The sequence below is a fragment of the Cryptotermes secundus genome, unplaced genomic scaffold, assembly GCF_002891405.2.
Source record: "Cryptotermes secundus unplaced genomic scaffold, Csec_1.0 scaffold159, whole genome shotgun sequence".
NCBI classification, from domain to species: domain Eukaryota; kingdom Metazoa; phylum Arthropoda; class Insecta; order Blattodea; family Kalotermitidae; genus Cryptotermes; species Cryptotermes secundus.
In genome coordinates, this window is record NW_019725416.1 from 4319642 (window position 1) to 4334406 (window position 14765).

Consider the following 14765-nt stretch of genomic DNA (forward strand, 5'->3'; position numbering starts at 1 on the left):
AACGGCTGGGTAAACACGTTCCTCCGCCAAAAAAGAATTTTTGGAGGCGTTGTTTTCTATGGGATCCATGTCATTTCAAAGAAAAGTAGTCGATTATTTGCTACCAGTACTTCTTGTTCAAGAGTAAGGGTCCCATGAAAATTGTGTTATACGCTTGTTACATTTTCAACCCGTTCTGAAACTGAAGAACATGGACATAGAATGCGAATCCATACGCATGGGGGGGGGCACGCGGTAACGTAGTTGGTTGAGGCACTGTACTACAAGCCGGAAGGTCGCGGGATCGAATCCCGATCAGGTCATTGAATACTTACAATTTACCTATTCGATCCAGCCGCACTATGGCCCTGGGGTATACTCAGCCTCTGACAGAAATGAGTACCAGGAATATTCTTAGGGGTAAAGGGCGGCCGGCGCGTAAGGCTGACAATCTTTCCGCCATCTATTAACCGATTTTCTAGAAAATATGGGAATATCAATATCTCACAAACCTATGGGCCTCCACGGCCTGTTACAGGGTTACCTTTACTTTTTTATCCTTACGCATGCGTCATGAAGAATAGCGGTGGTCCGTGTTTGCGACTCCGGATAATCTCGTAGAATCGTTACCAGAATTCCCGGGAAACCTGCTGCACTATCCGCTGAACATGGTTCTGTTCAGATGGTTCGGTGATTGAGTTGGAAATTCTTTGTCTTTATTTTACCACGGCGGGTAGTTAAGGGGGGCATGTTCTGTCCCAGTCTAGTTCGAGTAATGGCCTGATCACTGCGCTGATGCGGCGCTGATACAGCAATTCGAATTCTCGTTTGTGCCAGCAACATACAGCCATCCTCTTGCCCTTCCTCAGTAATACAAGCACATTAATGACGCTAATACAATTCTGGAGCATTCGGAATTATAGAAATTTCGAAATAGATACCAAATTTTGCTCATATAAAAAGAAGTATAGTATGAATAAATTATTCAGTAAAGTTTGTGGCCGCCGGTCACAGTAGCCGAGCGGTCTAAGGCATGTACTGTGTTCGCTCGCTTTGAAACCGGGATCGTGGGTTCGAATCCCACTCAGGGCATGGATGTTTAGTTTGTGTGTGTGCGTTTTTCTGTGTTTGTGTACAGGTAGAGGCCTTGCGACGAGCTGATCACCCGCCCAAGGAGTCCTACCGAATGTGTAAGATCTAGAAAAACCGAAGTGAACGGAGAAGTTCATGGAGGTAGGCCTAGACCCACTGGGGCTGTAGTGCCAAGAAGAAAAAACGTTTGTGACCGTAGTTGATTCATTACACCACATACGCTGTGTTTCATGCAGTATCTAAAAAGAACTATCCTTGTAATAGGCCGTGAAGGCCCATAGGGTTGTGAGACGTCGAGGCTCCAACATTTTCTCTAGACAATCGGCTCACAGATGGCCGTGAGGTTGTCAGCCTTACGCATCGGCTGGCCTTTACTCCCCGTGAAGATTTTTGGTACTCATCTTTGTTAGAAGCTGAGTCGACCCCAGGGCCATAGTGCGGCTGGAAGGATTAGGTCAAATTGAAAAATCCACCTCATCCGGACTCGAACCCGCGACCTTCCGGTTTGTAGCGTAGTGGCTGAACCAACTACAATATTATCTGCCCCTCATACAGTATCTGCGGGTTGTTTTATACATAAGAAGCACAGGAGCAATGACTACATTCTCAATTCACGATACATATGTATGAGAGATATTTCTTCATGTCCCATTATTAAGAATCTAATGTATTTCACGTAATTTTTGTCGTTAATATAAGTTATCATTACATCCTTATTTTAAGTGACCCAATGAGAGCCGAGAAAATCCTATTCCGCGTGAAGTGTTGTTTTTAAATTAAAATATAAGTAAATATTATTAATTATTTTAGTTTCATGATGGTTAATTGTTGATCTTAAATCTGTTCTTGAGTTTTTACGCCATGTGATTGTGGACGCTGTTGCTGACGTTTCGGAAGTACATTCTGTCTCGATTTTCAGGATCGAATAATTCGACCTTGAACGGAATTATGAATTAATACAGGCCCCTCTTTATCAAATTATAGAAATTCGAAACTCTTCAAGGAATTCCCTCTTCATTGGAGTCCGTAGCGTCATCACCTTCTACACATATTGCCAACGTTTGATTCACATCTTCAAATCCTTCTCCTCCGAGATTAATTTTAACATTAGGCTTGTCACGGAGTTTAATTAAATATGTTAACTCATTGCATTTCCGTAAAAGTGTTGAGATTTTTCACAGCCTTGCTTGTTCAGATTTCTGTGACATCAACTAGTCTTGAAAACGAATACCAGCGTTTCGGAGCAAAATTATGCCTCCATCTTCAGAGCCAATTTAACTTGGACACTAGCAATGGAGGCAACCTCTTCTTTCGAAGACCATAATCTGACCACTGTCCACAAAGATTTCGGTCTTCTTAGTTGTATGTCGTGTAGTTGAGAGAGCCCGAATTTTCTGAAGAACATTTCGTTTCTATGTTCGGAGTCGAAGGATAAGCGAAACATAAAACAAGCAGGAACAGTCGATAAGCTCACGTTACTGGTTTCTTACTTCGTTTGCTCTTCGACCTGAAAATGCAAGTGATATTTTCTTCTGAAAAAATAGGGTTTCATTTCCGACTGCTCTAATTTACATCTCACAAGACAATCTTTTTGACAATTATCATCGTACTGATCGACTGTAGATCGAATTCACCTAATAATCGAACAGCGATTAAAGAAACTAAACAAGTGTATGAATCCCAGTTAACAAACAAGAACTTTCCAACAATTTATGGAACCCGAAGGTTCATTACCGTTTTCACAAGAGACCTACATTTATCCCTATCCTGAGCCAGATCAATCGAAACCATACCATCCTATTCTATTTAAAATCAATTTTAATGTTGTTCATCCACCTATTCCATGGTCTTCACAGTGCTCTCTTTCCTTCTGTCTTTCCCACCAATATCCTATATGCGTTCTTCTTCTCCCTCATTCGTACTACATGCCGTGCCAATCTCATCCTCCCTGACTTGAGCGTTTAATTAACATTAATTTAATGTGTTATTTTCTCCCCAGTGGGCAGTACGGAGGATGTGAAGGGAGTGGCAGATTCCAGCAAATTAGCAGTCAAGAAATCTCGGCCTAAGGCTTCGTCCCCAAACCGTCAGGGACCTCAGCAGTGTCAGGTAGGACAGATCGATAGATCGATCCTCATTACTTGGGTAAATGAGTTTCCTTTATGATGTTAACGAATTAGAGCTTCCTCTAATGATTTCTCTTGTTCGTCTATGAAGTTAGGAATAAGTGAAGTCGACATTTCTCTTATCTCGCAATTCTCGATTCGGGTTGACATATTCAGGGATTCGCCAAACAGTAATGTTTTGCCACCAGCTGGAATTCAGTTAGCAAATATACATAACAGAAATCGCAACGCACTTCTGAAGCATTTCTGTTGATCTCTGTTGATTAAATTTTATCTATTAACATATTATTCCTTCTCGAGGACTACCGCCTTATCTTGGAGAGGAGGTTTGCGTTTCCCAGTGACACGAAGAGCTATGCTGGCGGGAGCGAAAGCTCCTGGTAGAGTCACCCATACCATATATGTTAAAGGGTAGGGGCCAGACGAAGTAAATTTCCTGGTCCTCCAGGTTCAAGGGTTGGGCGTGGAAATATTTAGTGTTACAAAAACGTGTTGGCGGCCAGGAAATATACAGGGTTGTAGCGTCAGCAAAGAAAAATAAGAACATATATGGAAGCGTAGGTCTAATATAGGGTATAGGCTGTGTTTCCTGTGCAGAAAAGAGCAGGACAGTAATTTGCCGATGGTCCTCGCTAGCACAGTCATTCTTGATATCGGGCCCCTTAGGTGTTTTGAAGTGGGGTCGCCTCTTCGACGACAGGAGGGTGCTAACTAAACTGTCGACTCGCTTCCTGTGCAGTGTGGAAGAATTGAATTTGGAGTGCCTTTCCCACCGTCAAGAGATCAGGAACCTTATGAATATCAGGTATTCATGATTACTAGAGATGGAAATTGACGAGCAGTCAATATGGAAATTTAAGTCATGCAGATAGGTCACTGTTGGTCGCTGTGCAGGGACCGGATTTTGGCCCACCCTTCATACATACATACATACATACATACATACATACATAAGTCATGCAAACACGAGAAATTAGTGGTGCTCTTTTATCTGTTGCACTTACGGAATTTTGGACAGTCGTCCCCATTAGCCTACGTTAATTTGTTCCATGAAATATCGTCGATCGAGTCATCAGTTGAAGAACCCAGTTTTAACATTTGGTTTGCTTTTCATTGTATGGACCATAATTTCATTAATTTCAGTCAAAATTTGCGAAATGTGACAAAAACAGTGAACATTGATAAGATTGCTTATCAACTAGAAATTTAGGTTGCCTGAGGACAAAGTGTGGCAAAATTCGAATATTGGAAACGACAGTAACAAATCAAGATCATTTCATCGAAGAAGTAAAAGGCAAATTAAATTCGGGTAATCCTTCTTTTTGTTTATTTCATAATAATTTATCTTCACGTCTCCGACCTACACACATCTACACGTATATACATAAAGATTAACACCTATAAAACTATAGTGTTACCCATTGTTTTATACTGGTACGAAGCTTAGTCTCTTACTTTAAGGAAGTTTGAGGACAGCATTATGCAACAGTATTTGAATATAAAGGATGGGAAGTAACTTGAGGTTAAAGAAAATAGCATATAAGGAGTTTTATAACCTTTAGTCTTCGCCATGTAGAACTAGGGTGATGAAATCAAGGAAGTGAGAAGGTTAGAACTTGTAACACGCATAGGAACATGAAAAATGCTTACAAATTGTTGTAGGAAAGCAGATTGAAAATGTCTTTACTTATTCTTTCCTAGCACAACCCTATGTGGGTCTTGAACTCCTCCATGGTTTCGTAACAGTAAATTTTTCCACACTCAACCCCCAAACCTGGAGGACCAGGGAATACACTTCGTCTGGCCCCTACTCTTTAACGTGTCTTGCATGGATGGTTCTACCAGGAGCTTACGCTCCCGCCAGCATAGCTCTTCGGGTCATTGGAGCACGTAAACCTCCTCAGGCGGTAATACTCTAGAAGAAAAGAAGAGATCATTTGTGATAATTAGGCCCACGGAAAGGGGTAATGTTCTGACGAATTTATAAAAATACATTAATACAAATTTGTGGACTGCATTCAACTTGCTCGGGATGCATTCCTTGGGCGGGCTTTTGTGAACACGGTTGTAGTAAACACTGCGGTTTCCATAAAAGGCAGGGATTTCGTTGAGAAGATAAACGACTGTCAGCTTCCAAAGAAGAATCATAGAATCCCCATCGAATCAGGTATTAGTTTGAAATAGGATGGGAAAATATTTCGTTTTTGCAACTCATTCTTCGCTTGTACATAATTTCCGCCATTTTCTTGTATTTAAGTCTCTGTTTTAGCAAATTCAGGCACTTATGACAATTAAACACATTGCACCATAAAATAAACAGAGACTCCATCAGTCTACATTCTAACCTTCTAGGTAGGAGGAATTAAAAGTTATACGCATTACAGCCTGAGGCGTGGTCCACAGACACGTGAAAACTCTTAGATCAGGATCACGTAACATTGTAATGCCCCTGTTCTGGACGGGAATTGAAGGCATACCCCCATTATTATAAGGGTTAGAAAGGATACGAATGGATGTAATATGACTCTCAAGGGTGTAATTATTGAAGTCACTTCAGTCTGTACCGGCAGCATCTTGCCGAGTTGGTTATCTGCACCGCCGTAATGCCATGGCGCTGTTTTCGCAATATGGCGGCAACAGAAGTAGTCCCCTGTGTGCTGCCGTGCTCCTGTCACTGGATGTAATTTCTTGGAATATTATATTTCTTACGTCTTTCAGATAAGTGGGCAATATCCCAGGTGAATCTTAATTTCGCTAGAGGACACAAATTATTTATATCAGTAGTTTTAATATGTGGAGATCAGATGAAGGGAGAAATTTTTGACAGGAAACAAATTACATTATATTTTCTATAGTTTTATAGAAGTTCTAAAATAAATTTTCTTTAGAGTAGTCAGTTAAGGGCAATTTAAGTTTATAAAATATCCATAATGCTGTTATATTTTTGTAATATTACCATATATATTTCTGAGTTTAAGTTACAATTATTTGTCCTTTAACAGCCACACAGCTAAAGAATTCGTGCAAAAACTGTGTCGTAAACATCTATTAACCCATCATTTCTTGTTTGATGTAAACCTTTCAAATATAGTCGTTCAAAACTGACGACCCTAGGTTCAAAAGTGCTTACATTGTTCTCGTCATTTCGAAAGAATCAAATTAAAATCACAACACAAAAGAAAAAATTAATACTATAACAAGCAGCAAAGCCAGTTGAAACTAAAGTAGATAAATTGGCATGGGAATGTTTCTGCTCCTAACTACAGAGAGTTAAACTGCACGAAGAAAGGTAGACGACCAGTGACATGATGTTCATACCGAACTTCACGGTATTTACCAGTTTATATCATATTTCCAGTTGAACAAACGGACAGACACGCCCAGCTGGAAAATAGGATTTCTTTGGAACATTAATAACAATCCAGATTAAAATTAACGCAGCTGTAAAACTAACAGAGTGCATGGGCAAATTTTTATCTACCAGCCAAATCCTGCATTCCATGACCGTCACTTCTGAATCGTTTTCAGATACCTGATAACTACGTCTTATAATTTCGTACTGACCCACATAACATAAGCAGTTTTTATGAGCATACACGAACCACAGGTCGATTTTAGTAACTTTTAATATAATGTAACGTACTGAAGAATGCATTATTCCAAACAGCCATTGCTAGACAACGGATAACACTTCCTACACAATGACCTACTTCCTAAACAGTGGGATAATGCAGTCCATGATACATATACAGTGTCCGTCTTGCAGTGCATCTACTTTCACCTGTCACTTCACAACATGTTTCGACACCATAGTGCCATCATCAGGTGCTCCACATACACTAATCTATTGCATTGTATGCCATTATGTTAATGTAAAATTATTTAAAAAGTATTTTAAAATATTCGTCAGTTATAATGTTTTAAAATGTTTCAAATGTTTTTAAATACTTTTTAAATAATTTTACATTAACATAATGGCATGCAATGCAATAGATTAGTGTAAATGGAGCACCTGATGATGGCACTATGGTGCCGAAAGATGTTGTGAAGTGACAGGTGAAAGTGGATGCATTACAAGACGGACACTGTATATATATCATGGACGAAAATCAGTGTAACAGGACGCTAAAATACAACATTAAGGATAATGCAGTATTATATTCCTAACAGTGAGTCTCCACGGTTACAACGAACTGTTAGAGGGTTCATTGAATGGCAGCGGCAGAGGTTATAAAAAGGGTTGGAGACATTTGCCAAGTTACTTGAGATCCGGCCACGGCCAGGGACAGTTGAGATGTCGCACCCGCGGAGGGCAGTAGAAGCATTGAAGTAGAGGCAGTAGTAATGATATTGCAAGTGGTAGTAATTGTGTTCCTAACTCTTAAGTAAGTGTGGATGATTGAGTTCAATAGATAATTCTTGAATCCGAAGGCTACGTGAATTTATTTTTCGCGTTGCATACCCAACACGCGACAATATGCACATGGTTGCGACTTCAACAGAGATGGTGGGAAGTGGGTGCATATGGAAGAGTCCAAACTGGATTAAGTTGGCTTTGAATCCGAGATGTACAATGCTGTCCAGTGTCTTGCCTCTATGCCAGAAGGATTTCAGTTTTTAGGCATTACGTACTAAGTAAAAATAAGGATTTCTGTGGAGGTCATGTCTGTCAGTTTGTCTGTTTGTGACCTAGTATCAAGGCCTGTACCGTTGAACAATTTTCTTCAAAATCGATATGGCACACTTCCATTGAAATTCGTTGCGTATTTCCGATTTTCAGCGATATTGATCCTTAATGAAACCAGATTTACATAATACCACAATGATCTTTCCAATATATTTCATAAACATTTTCACAGGCTTTGGTGGAATTCGGCGTGTGAGACTTTCACGAAATGCTATTGGATATTTTCAGCTGTCCCATAAACCCTTCATCAGACTTTCTTTAAATTCAATGTAGAAGAATGTAGTTTAGTAAACCTCAAACTACATCGCTGTTAATTCTGTTTACTACTTTAACGAATACCCCTGCCCAGGCGGTTTAGAATACCTCCACATATTCTTATTTTATTGCTAGTGGGGTGGGACTAAGTCCCTTGTACTGCGGCCACTTCTGGTCTATTGTACCAGCCCCAGAAGATAGGTGAGGGTGATTGTGGAGCAATTGGTGGAATGAAGATTGGCAGGGGAAACCGAAGTAGGCGGAGAAACCCTGCTCCATCGCCACTTTGTCCACCATAAATCCCACTTGACCAGACCCGGGATCGAACCCCGGCCGCCGCGGTGGGAAGCCAGCGACTAACCGCTTGAGCTATGGCGCGGCCATACCGCCACCTATCCCTGAGAGTCGCAGAAGGCGACGAAAAAGGAACCCAGTGCCTGGGGGAATAACTGGGTCACCCTGTCACTGGGGGACATAAATACGGAGACCTGCTTTCCAGGTTGGGTGTTGGACGCAAGGCTGACAAACTTGCTCTGTAAAAAACTGCTGTTGCGGAATCCAAAGAAGGTAAAACCGGATAGTCTAAACCAGATCAAATTTAGCAGAATCTTCTAAGGGGGGCTACGGCTCAAAAAGCGGATGTTTTCCCAGTTGTAATGATGGCGACATTGTCGTGCACATCTTTTCCAATCTTATCTTCTTTCTCTGTAAGAGAGATGATTAGACCGTTTTAATAATATCCACGTTACATATTCTTCTTATGCTTTCAGTGTGACAGCAGTCAATATTGTGACATGTTGACCCCTACCTCCCCCCCGCGGTGCGTGGCGGTGGCGTAACGCTCGCGTTCTTACGGTAATAGGCGAGTTCCCGCCCCGCCACTCCCCTCCGCGGTGACGTCACCGAGGGATATCGCGGTCGCTAGGCAACGCGAATCAACAGCGGCGACGTTACGATAGTAACAACGGTGACCTCCGCTAGCGTTACATAGCAACACAGCGTGGCTAGCAACAAGGGTGCCTATTACGTGGCCGTTTTCCCGTATTGTCCGATCGAGGCTACATAGGGAGCAGCGAAGGCTATTCACAGTCAGTTCTAGTGTGGCTACCGCAGAGTTCAGAGTTGTACGGCAACAGTTATACCGTGGATATCGCCGAGTCGAGACGTAGAGTCAGCCAGTCAGTTGTATTCTGGCATTTGGAGTGTAATATTTGTGATACTGCAGATAGCAGTAATCGTCAGATTGTAATATTGAGTGATTGTGAGAGCGGATGTGAAATAAAGTTCGCTATATAAAATACATCGTGAAGTTATTTGTCGCGATATAGGCCCGATACGCGACAATATCAAAATGTTCGGGATTCCCCGGATTCTCTTATACTCCATATCTTCATTGGCTAACTGAGAATTGCCTTACTTAAAACCTGACGTGACAGAATATGAAATCGAACTGCCGATAACCATAATGGAGTTACTCCAAAAGTAGCCCAAAAACGTGAGGTACGAAAAGACACATCGTCGTCATCAAACGTGCAACTCAGCTTGTTGGAACGCCCCCCCCCCCCACTTCCCAAGAGTTATTTATCAGCAGTAGGGCTGTCCTGGTGTATGAGAAGCGGAAGGCTGTAGACCCTCCCACCATTGTAACGAGATTGTTTGCACACAAACGAGACTAGAGGACGCGGTAATCCAATAAATTATCGTTCTGAAGCTTGTGAGAGATTATGCAACAGTCTTTATAGAGGAATATAAGGATAGAGTTTGTACTGAGCCTTCCCCACTCGAGACCTACCTGAGCAATATTGCCAATAAACTATAATTCACTAAAATCCACCAACAGGAACCACGGTTACTTGCATGAAATATTGGTTATTACACAGCGTACGTATGGAACGCAGTCCTCAGAGTATGTTTTTCGTCAAGTATAAGCATAAGGAGTTACTGACTACAGATCAAGAGATTCGGGTTCGATTCCCGGCGCTTCCAGATTTTCTGAAAATTTGTGGGTCTGGAACAGTGTCCACTCAGTGACGTGAAGGATAATCGAGGAGCTACTGGAATGGGAAAGTAGCGTCTCCGGTCTAGAAAACCGAAATTAACGGCCGTGGGGATTCGTTGCGCTGACCAGGCGACACCGTCTATCCGCTAAAGTTGGCACTAACTTCGCCGACATGCGGTCGCTCGGTCGGTATAGTTCGCTTGCGGACTGAAACACGGGAGTTTCTTTAATTGGCACGCTTCTTAATTTATTGCGGATAAAGGTCTCGTGATACAGAGCTCTCACATTACACATAAGTTGCCCTACTGAACACATGCAGAAATTATTGGTACTTCCGTTCCTTCAGATATCCACCATGTCGAAGAAATGTTTGAAACAAATACCAGAATATGCAATTTCTATCATAAGATCACTCGCTTACGTAAATATTCTCATGTATCCTGATTACGTGGCCAATAATTAATGGGTTCTGTATTAGATGAATCTTTTTATTGAACACTCACCAGTCGTAACTACAAATAATTATAATATTTCAGAAGATTACGGGAGCTATAACACATAAAGTCTTCAACATTACAACTCAGGCTCCTGGAACGAATTCGGTGATTTAAGTCCGTACCAAGTCTAATTCCGTAAGCCCATAATTAAGTAACTCCGCAATCCCCTGTATAAGTCACCTCTTTCAAAAGTACAGTAATTACGTTCTTAGCCGTTACTGTGCTTTGAACGGTTCGTTGTCCTGAATATCGGTTTTTAATCAGTTAAACTTACACTGCGCGTATAAAAACCCTGGTAACCGAAGTCCTATAATTGCCTGCGTTACCCAGGAAATGTGTTTACCGAGCCGTTGCCTAGCCATACATGTTATAGTATATTCCTGATGAGATTAAAGAGGCTCTGGTCATCAATATCTGAACTGAGTTAATATGACCATTATTTTATTTCTGTTATTACAGATGTTGTCTTTCTTTATTTATTTGAGGACAATTAAATTTTACTCTGTAACAGCGCGTTTTATTGCGGACAAGAATAAACAATTTAGAGATAATTAATCTGAGTATCTGTAACGCTTGGCCCGATCTCGAGATATGGTTACACATAATTATCTTCACATTGTTTCTGGGAGTACCGCTGATTTATCGTATTAGCCCGAATATTGGATGAAGTTTTTCCAAATAGTCTTTCGTACAAAAGAGTGTCTGCCCTGTTTTCGGGTCCTTAAAATATATATAGTAAGATAAACAGTGAGGCCGCGTCATAGCTCAAGCGGTTAGTCGCTGGCTTCCCACCGCGGCTGCCCGGGTTCGATCCCGTGTCTGGTCAAGTGGGATTTGTTGTGGACAAAGTGGTGCTGGGGCAGGTTTTCTCCGAGTACTTCGGCTTCCATTGCCAATCTTCATTCCACCAATTGCTCCACAATCACCCTCACCTATCATCTGGGGCTGGTACAAAAGGCCAGAAGTGGCCGCAGTACAAGGGACTTAGTCTCACCGCAGTAGAAATAAAAAAAATGATAAGCAGTAAGAAGAGCATGACCATCAATTAAATGACATATCCAGTGTTTCCAAAGAGCTTTTTTCTTGTTATCTCATTGGAAAAACAAGGAGATGCTTTATATTCGGGCTTATACAATAATTTTGAAAACTAATAGTAGGACAGCCGGTCACGGTAGAGGAGCGCTGTAATGCATGCACTGTCTTCGCTCGCTCGGAAGCAGGGACCGTGCGTTCGAATCCCACTCAGGGCATGGATGTTTAGTTTGTGTGTAGAGGTAGAGGCCTTGCGACTAGCTGATCACCCACCCAAGGAGTCCTATCGAATATCTTATGATCTAGTAAACCGAAGTGAAACGGAAAGTTTCGTAGAGGTGGGCCAAGGCCCAGATTGAGGATGTAGCGCCAAAGAAAAAAAAATAGTAGGCCCAATGTTTAATATCTCTCCTGATTAGGATTCTGCCATTCTGTACGCATGCGCATGAAACGGACATCTTCTGTACAGACGGTATTGTCTCATCGCGTCTTTCAGCTCCTAAACTATTATTATGTAATAATGGTATCTAGGACCTGTTTACAAAAATAGCTGGTTGCCTTGACAAAGTATTTGAAATCCTATTTTAAATATTATGACATGACGCCTGACAGCCAGAGTGATCCATTGCTAGACAACTGTTCGCCACGGAATTAACACTTTCCCGCTGCAACGAATAGACGCAGTAACAGACGAACTCTTCGAGGTAGTGATCTCTCTTCGGTTCACCCCGAGCTGTGAAAAGGAGCTGCGTCGGAAGAGCGTGCAGTCAACTACCAGGACATGCTTCAACTATTGCCACGCAATGCGGAGACGGGGTCGAATACCTCCACCGTAGACCTGCGAGTCTCGGGAGGCCACGAAAAGGAAACCCAGTGCGTTAGGGTATAACCCGGCCATCCTGTCCCTGGGGGATATAAATACGGAGACCTGGCACTCCAGGTTGGAGGAGTCTCGAATCTGAGACAACAAAATGTGGTCATGAGTCCCGCGGTACTCGGACCAGAAAATGACTGTGCTGACGAGGTTCAGCGACATTTGTAAACGACAGACCCATCCTCTCGTCAGAGAGGGTGTTACATAACGACTATAACAGCAAGTGTTCAGGTAGAAAATAAAATTACTGTCAAAGTGAATAATTTTTTCACCCTCATTTTAATACCGTTGTATCAGTGACTTCAGTTACTTAACGGAACTGAGTCCTTGAGAAGCTGTTAGTCCCTTTGCTGCTTGTCCTGAAAATCTAATGTTTTATGGGACCCGAAAGAGTTCATTATCATCTTCACAGAAGAATGCGAATGGAACGTAAGCTGGATAAGTTGAAGAACAACGCCCTCAAATCTCAATTATTTTAGAACCATTGTTGTCGTAGCTACACCTGCCTCGTACACGAGGTTTCTATCCTTCAAAGGTTCTGACTAAAATCTTGTATTCATTTCTTAATCGTCCATGCGTGCTACATTGCCCATCCGTTCCAACTTTCTAGGTTAGATAGTCCAAATAATAGGGGCTTTTATGAAGCATGCCTCTCATTATTATAATTTTACCAATCGTCCTGTTACTTCCTCTGTCTTGTTTTTATTGCTAGTGGGGTGGGACTAAGTCCCTTGTACTGCGGCCACTTCTGGCCTATTGTACCAGCCCCAGATGATAGGTGAGGGTGATTGTGGAGCAATTGGTGGAATGAAGATTGGCAGGGGAAACCGAAGTACTCGGAGAAAACCTGCNTCACGCCTTACTTTATTTTGGAGTTATTAACAATTCCTTTTTTATTTCTGTAAACATAAGCCGTAGCCGGCCACGATAGACGAGCTGTCTGAGGCTACTGTCTTCACTCGCTCGGAATCCGGGATCTTGGGTTCGAATCCTACATAAGGCATGGATGTTTGGTGTGTGTATGTGTTATTCTGTGTTTGTGTTGTCCTGTGTTTAGGTAGAGACCTTGCGACGAGCTGATCACTCGTCCAAGGAGTCCTACCGTCTGTAAAATGATCATGAAACTGAAAATCAGAAGCCAGGGCCCAAGGGGACTGTAGAACCAGTGAAAAAAGAACCATAAACAACATGGATTATACTGAGAACATGAAATGTTGTGGATACGGAGTGTAATGTCAGTCTGCAAAGTCTTGAGTTTGTCTGCTAGCCCCAGGGCGGAAAACTTGTTGACATGAAATTTCTCCTGAGCTGAGAGACTTGACTGCATAAGCTAATCAGGAGTAATGAGCAAGATCAAAGCTATGGAATTGCGACTGAAGACGAGATATGCAATATAGTGTGAGAGGGCCGTATGGCTTGCAAGCCTGTCTAATTAATTACGTCGTGTATGGAAGTTTTGGTACCCTGAAATGTAGTTTCTCTTCGGCAACGCGGACCGCTTCTCGCGCTTATTCGGCCAAGTTGGTAAATCCTGTGTGGCGCGTTTATCTGTTTCTAGTGAGATGAAGGGTGAAATGAGAATTTCATTCACAGAGGTCAGCTGAGTAAGGGTTGCTTGCTCTGCGTGTTGAACTTGATGCGTAAATATGTTTTTTTTTTATTCTACGCCTTAAACGTGAAGTTCCCTGTTTTTAGTTTTGTATATTTCGTAGATAAAACAAGAAAGGCAACGCAGAAATCTTTACTGTAATTGGAATTATGAGTATTTCATGGATATTAACGTATTTTGAGAACTAAATTTTCAGAGCCCCACTTAAGCGAGTTTAGAACGTTCGAGAAGTGACCACTACGATATCACCACAAACCATGAAATTATATTTAGCATACGCAAATGCATAATTGGAACCTGAGTCCGACCATTCACTTCCATCTAGCACCGAGCTCCAGAATACGTGGGTCTGTATTCATCCACTCCCCCCATACGCCTTCATGTCATAGTGCTTAGGTAATTGAACACAGGGACGACTTTACCCAATTTTTTTTAATAAATTTGAAATATTCTTTAAACAAAGTGTAGTAGGACTGTAAGTTAAAGGTAAAGTTGTCCCTGTGCTTAACTAATTAAGCACTACACCATGAAGGTGTATGGGGGAGTGGACATATAGATCCATGTTTTATTGACCTCGACATTATTTTGAACTTAGCTTCATGCCCATGCAGTTTT

At 41.9% G+C, this 14765-nt stretch overlaps 1 protein-coding gene across 4 annotated transcripts in view; it reads left to right on the forward strand.

The window, feature by feature from the left end:
* LOC111863320 overlaps window positions 1-14765 on the forward strand; it is a 1149828-nt gene that overhangs the window by 920995 nt on the left and 214068 nt on the right. For all 4 annotated transcript variants that reach the window (XM_033751009.1, XM_033751005.1, XM_033751008.1 and 1 more), the window contains one exon: window positions 3071-3180. In XM_033751009.1, the coding sequence (XP_033606900.1) occupies window positions 3071-3180 (110 nt within the window). The remainder of the gene's footprint in view (window positions 1-3070; window positions 3181-14765) is intronic.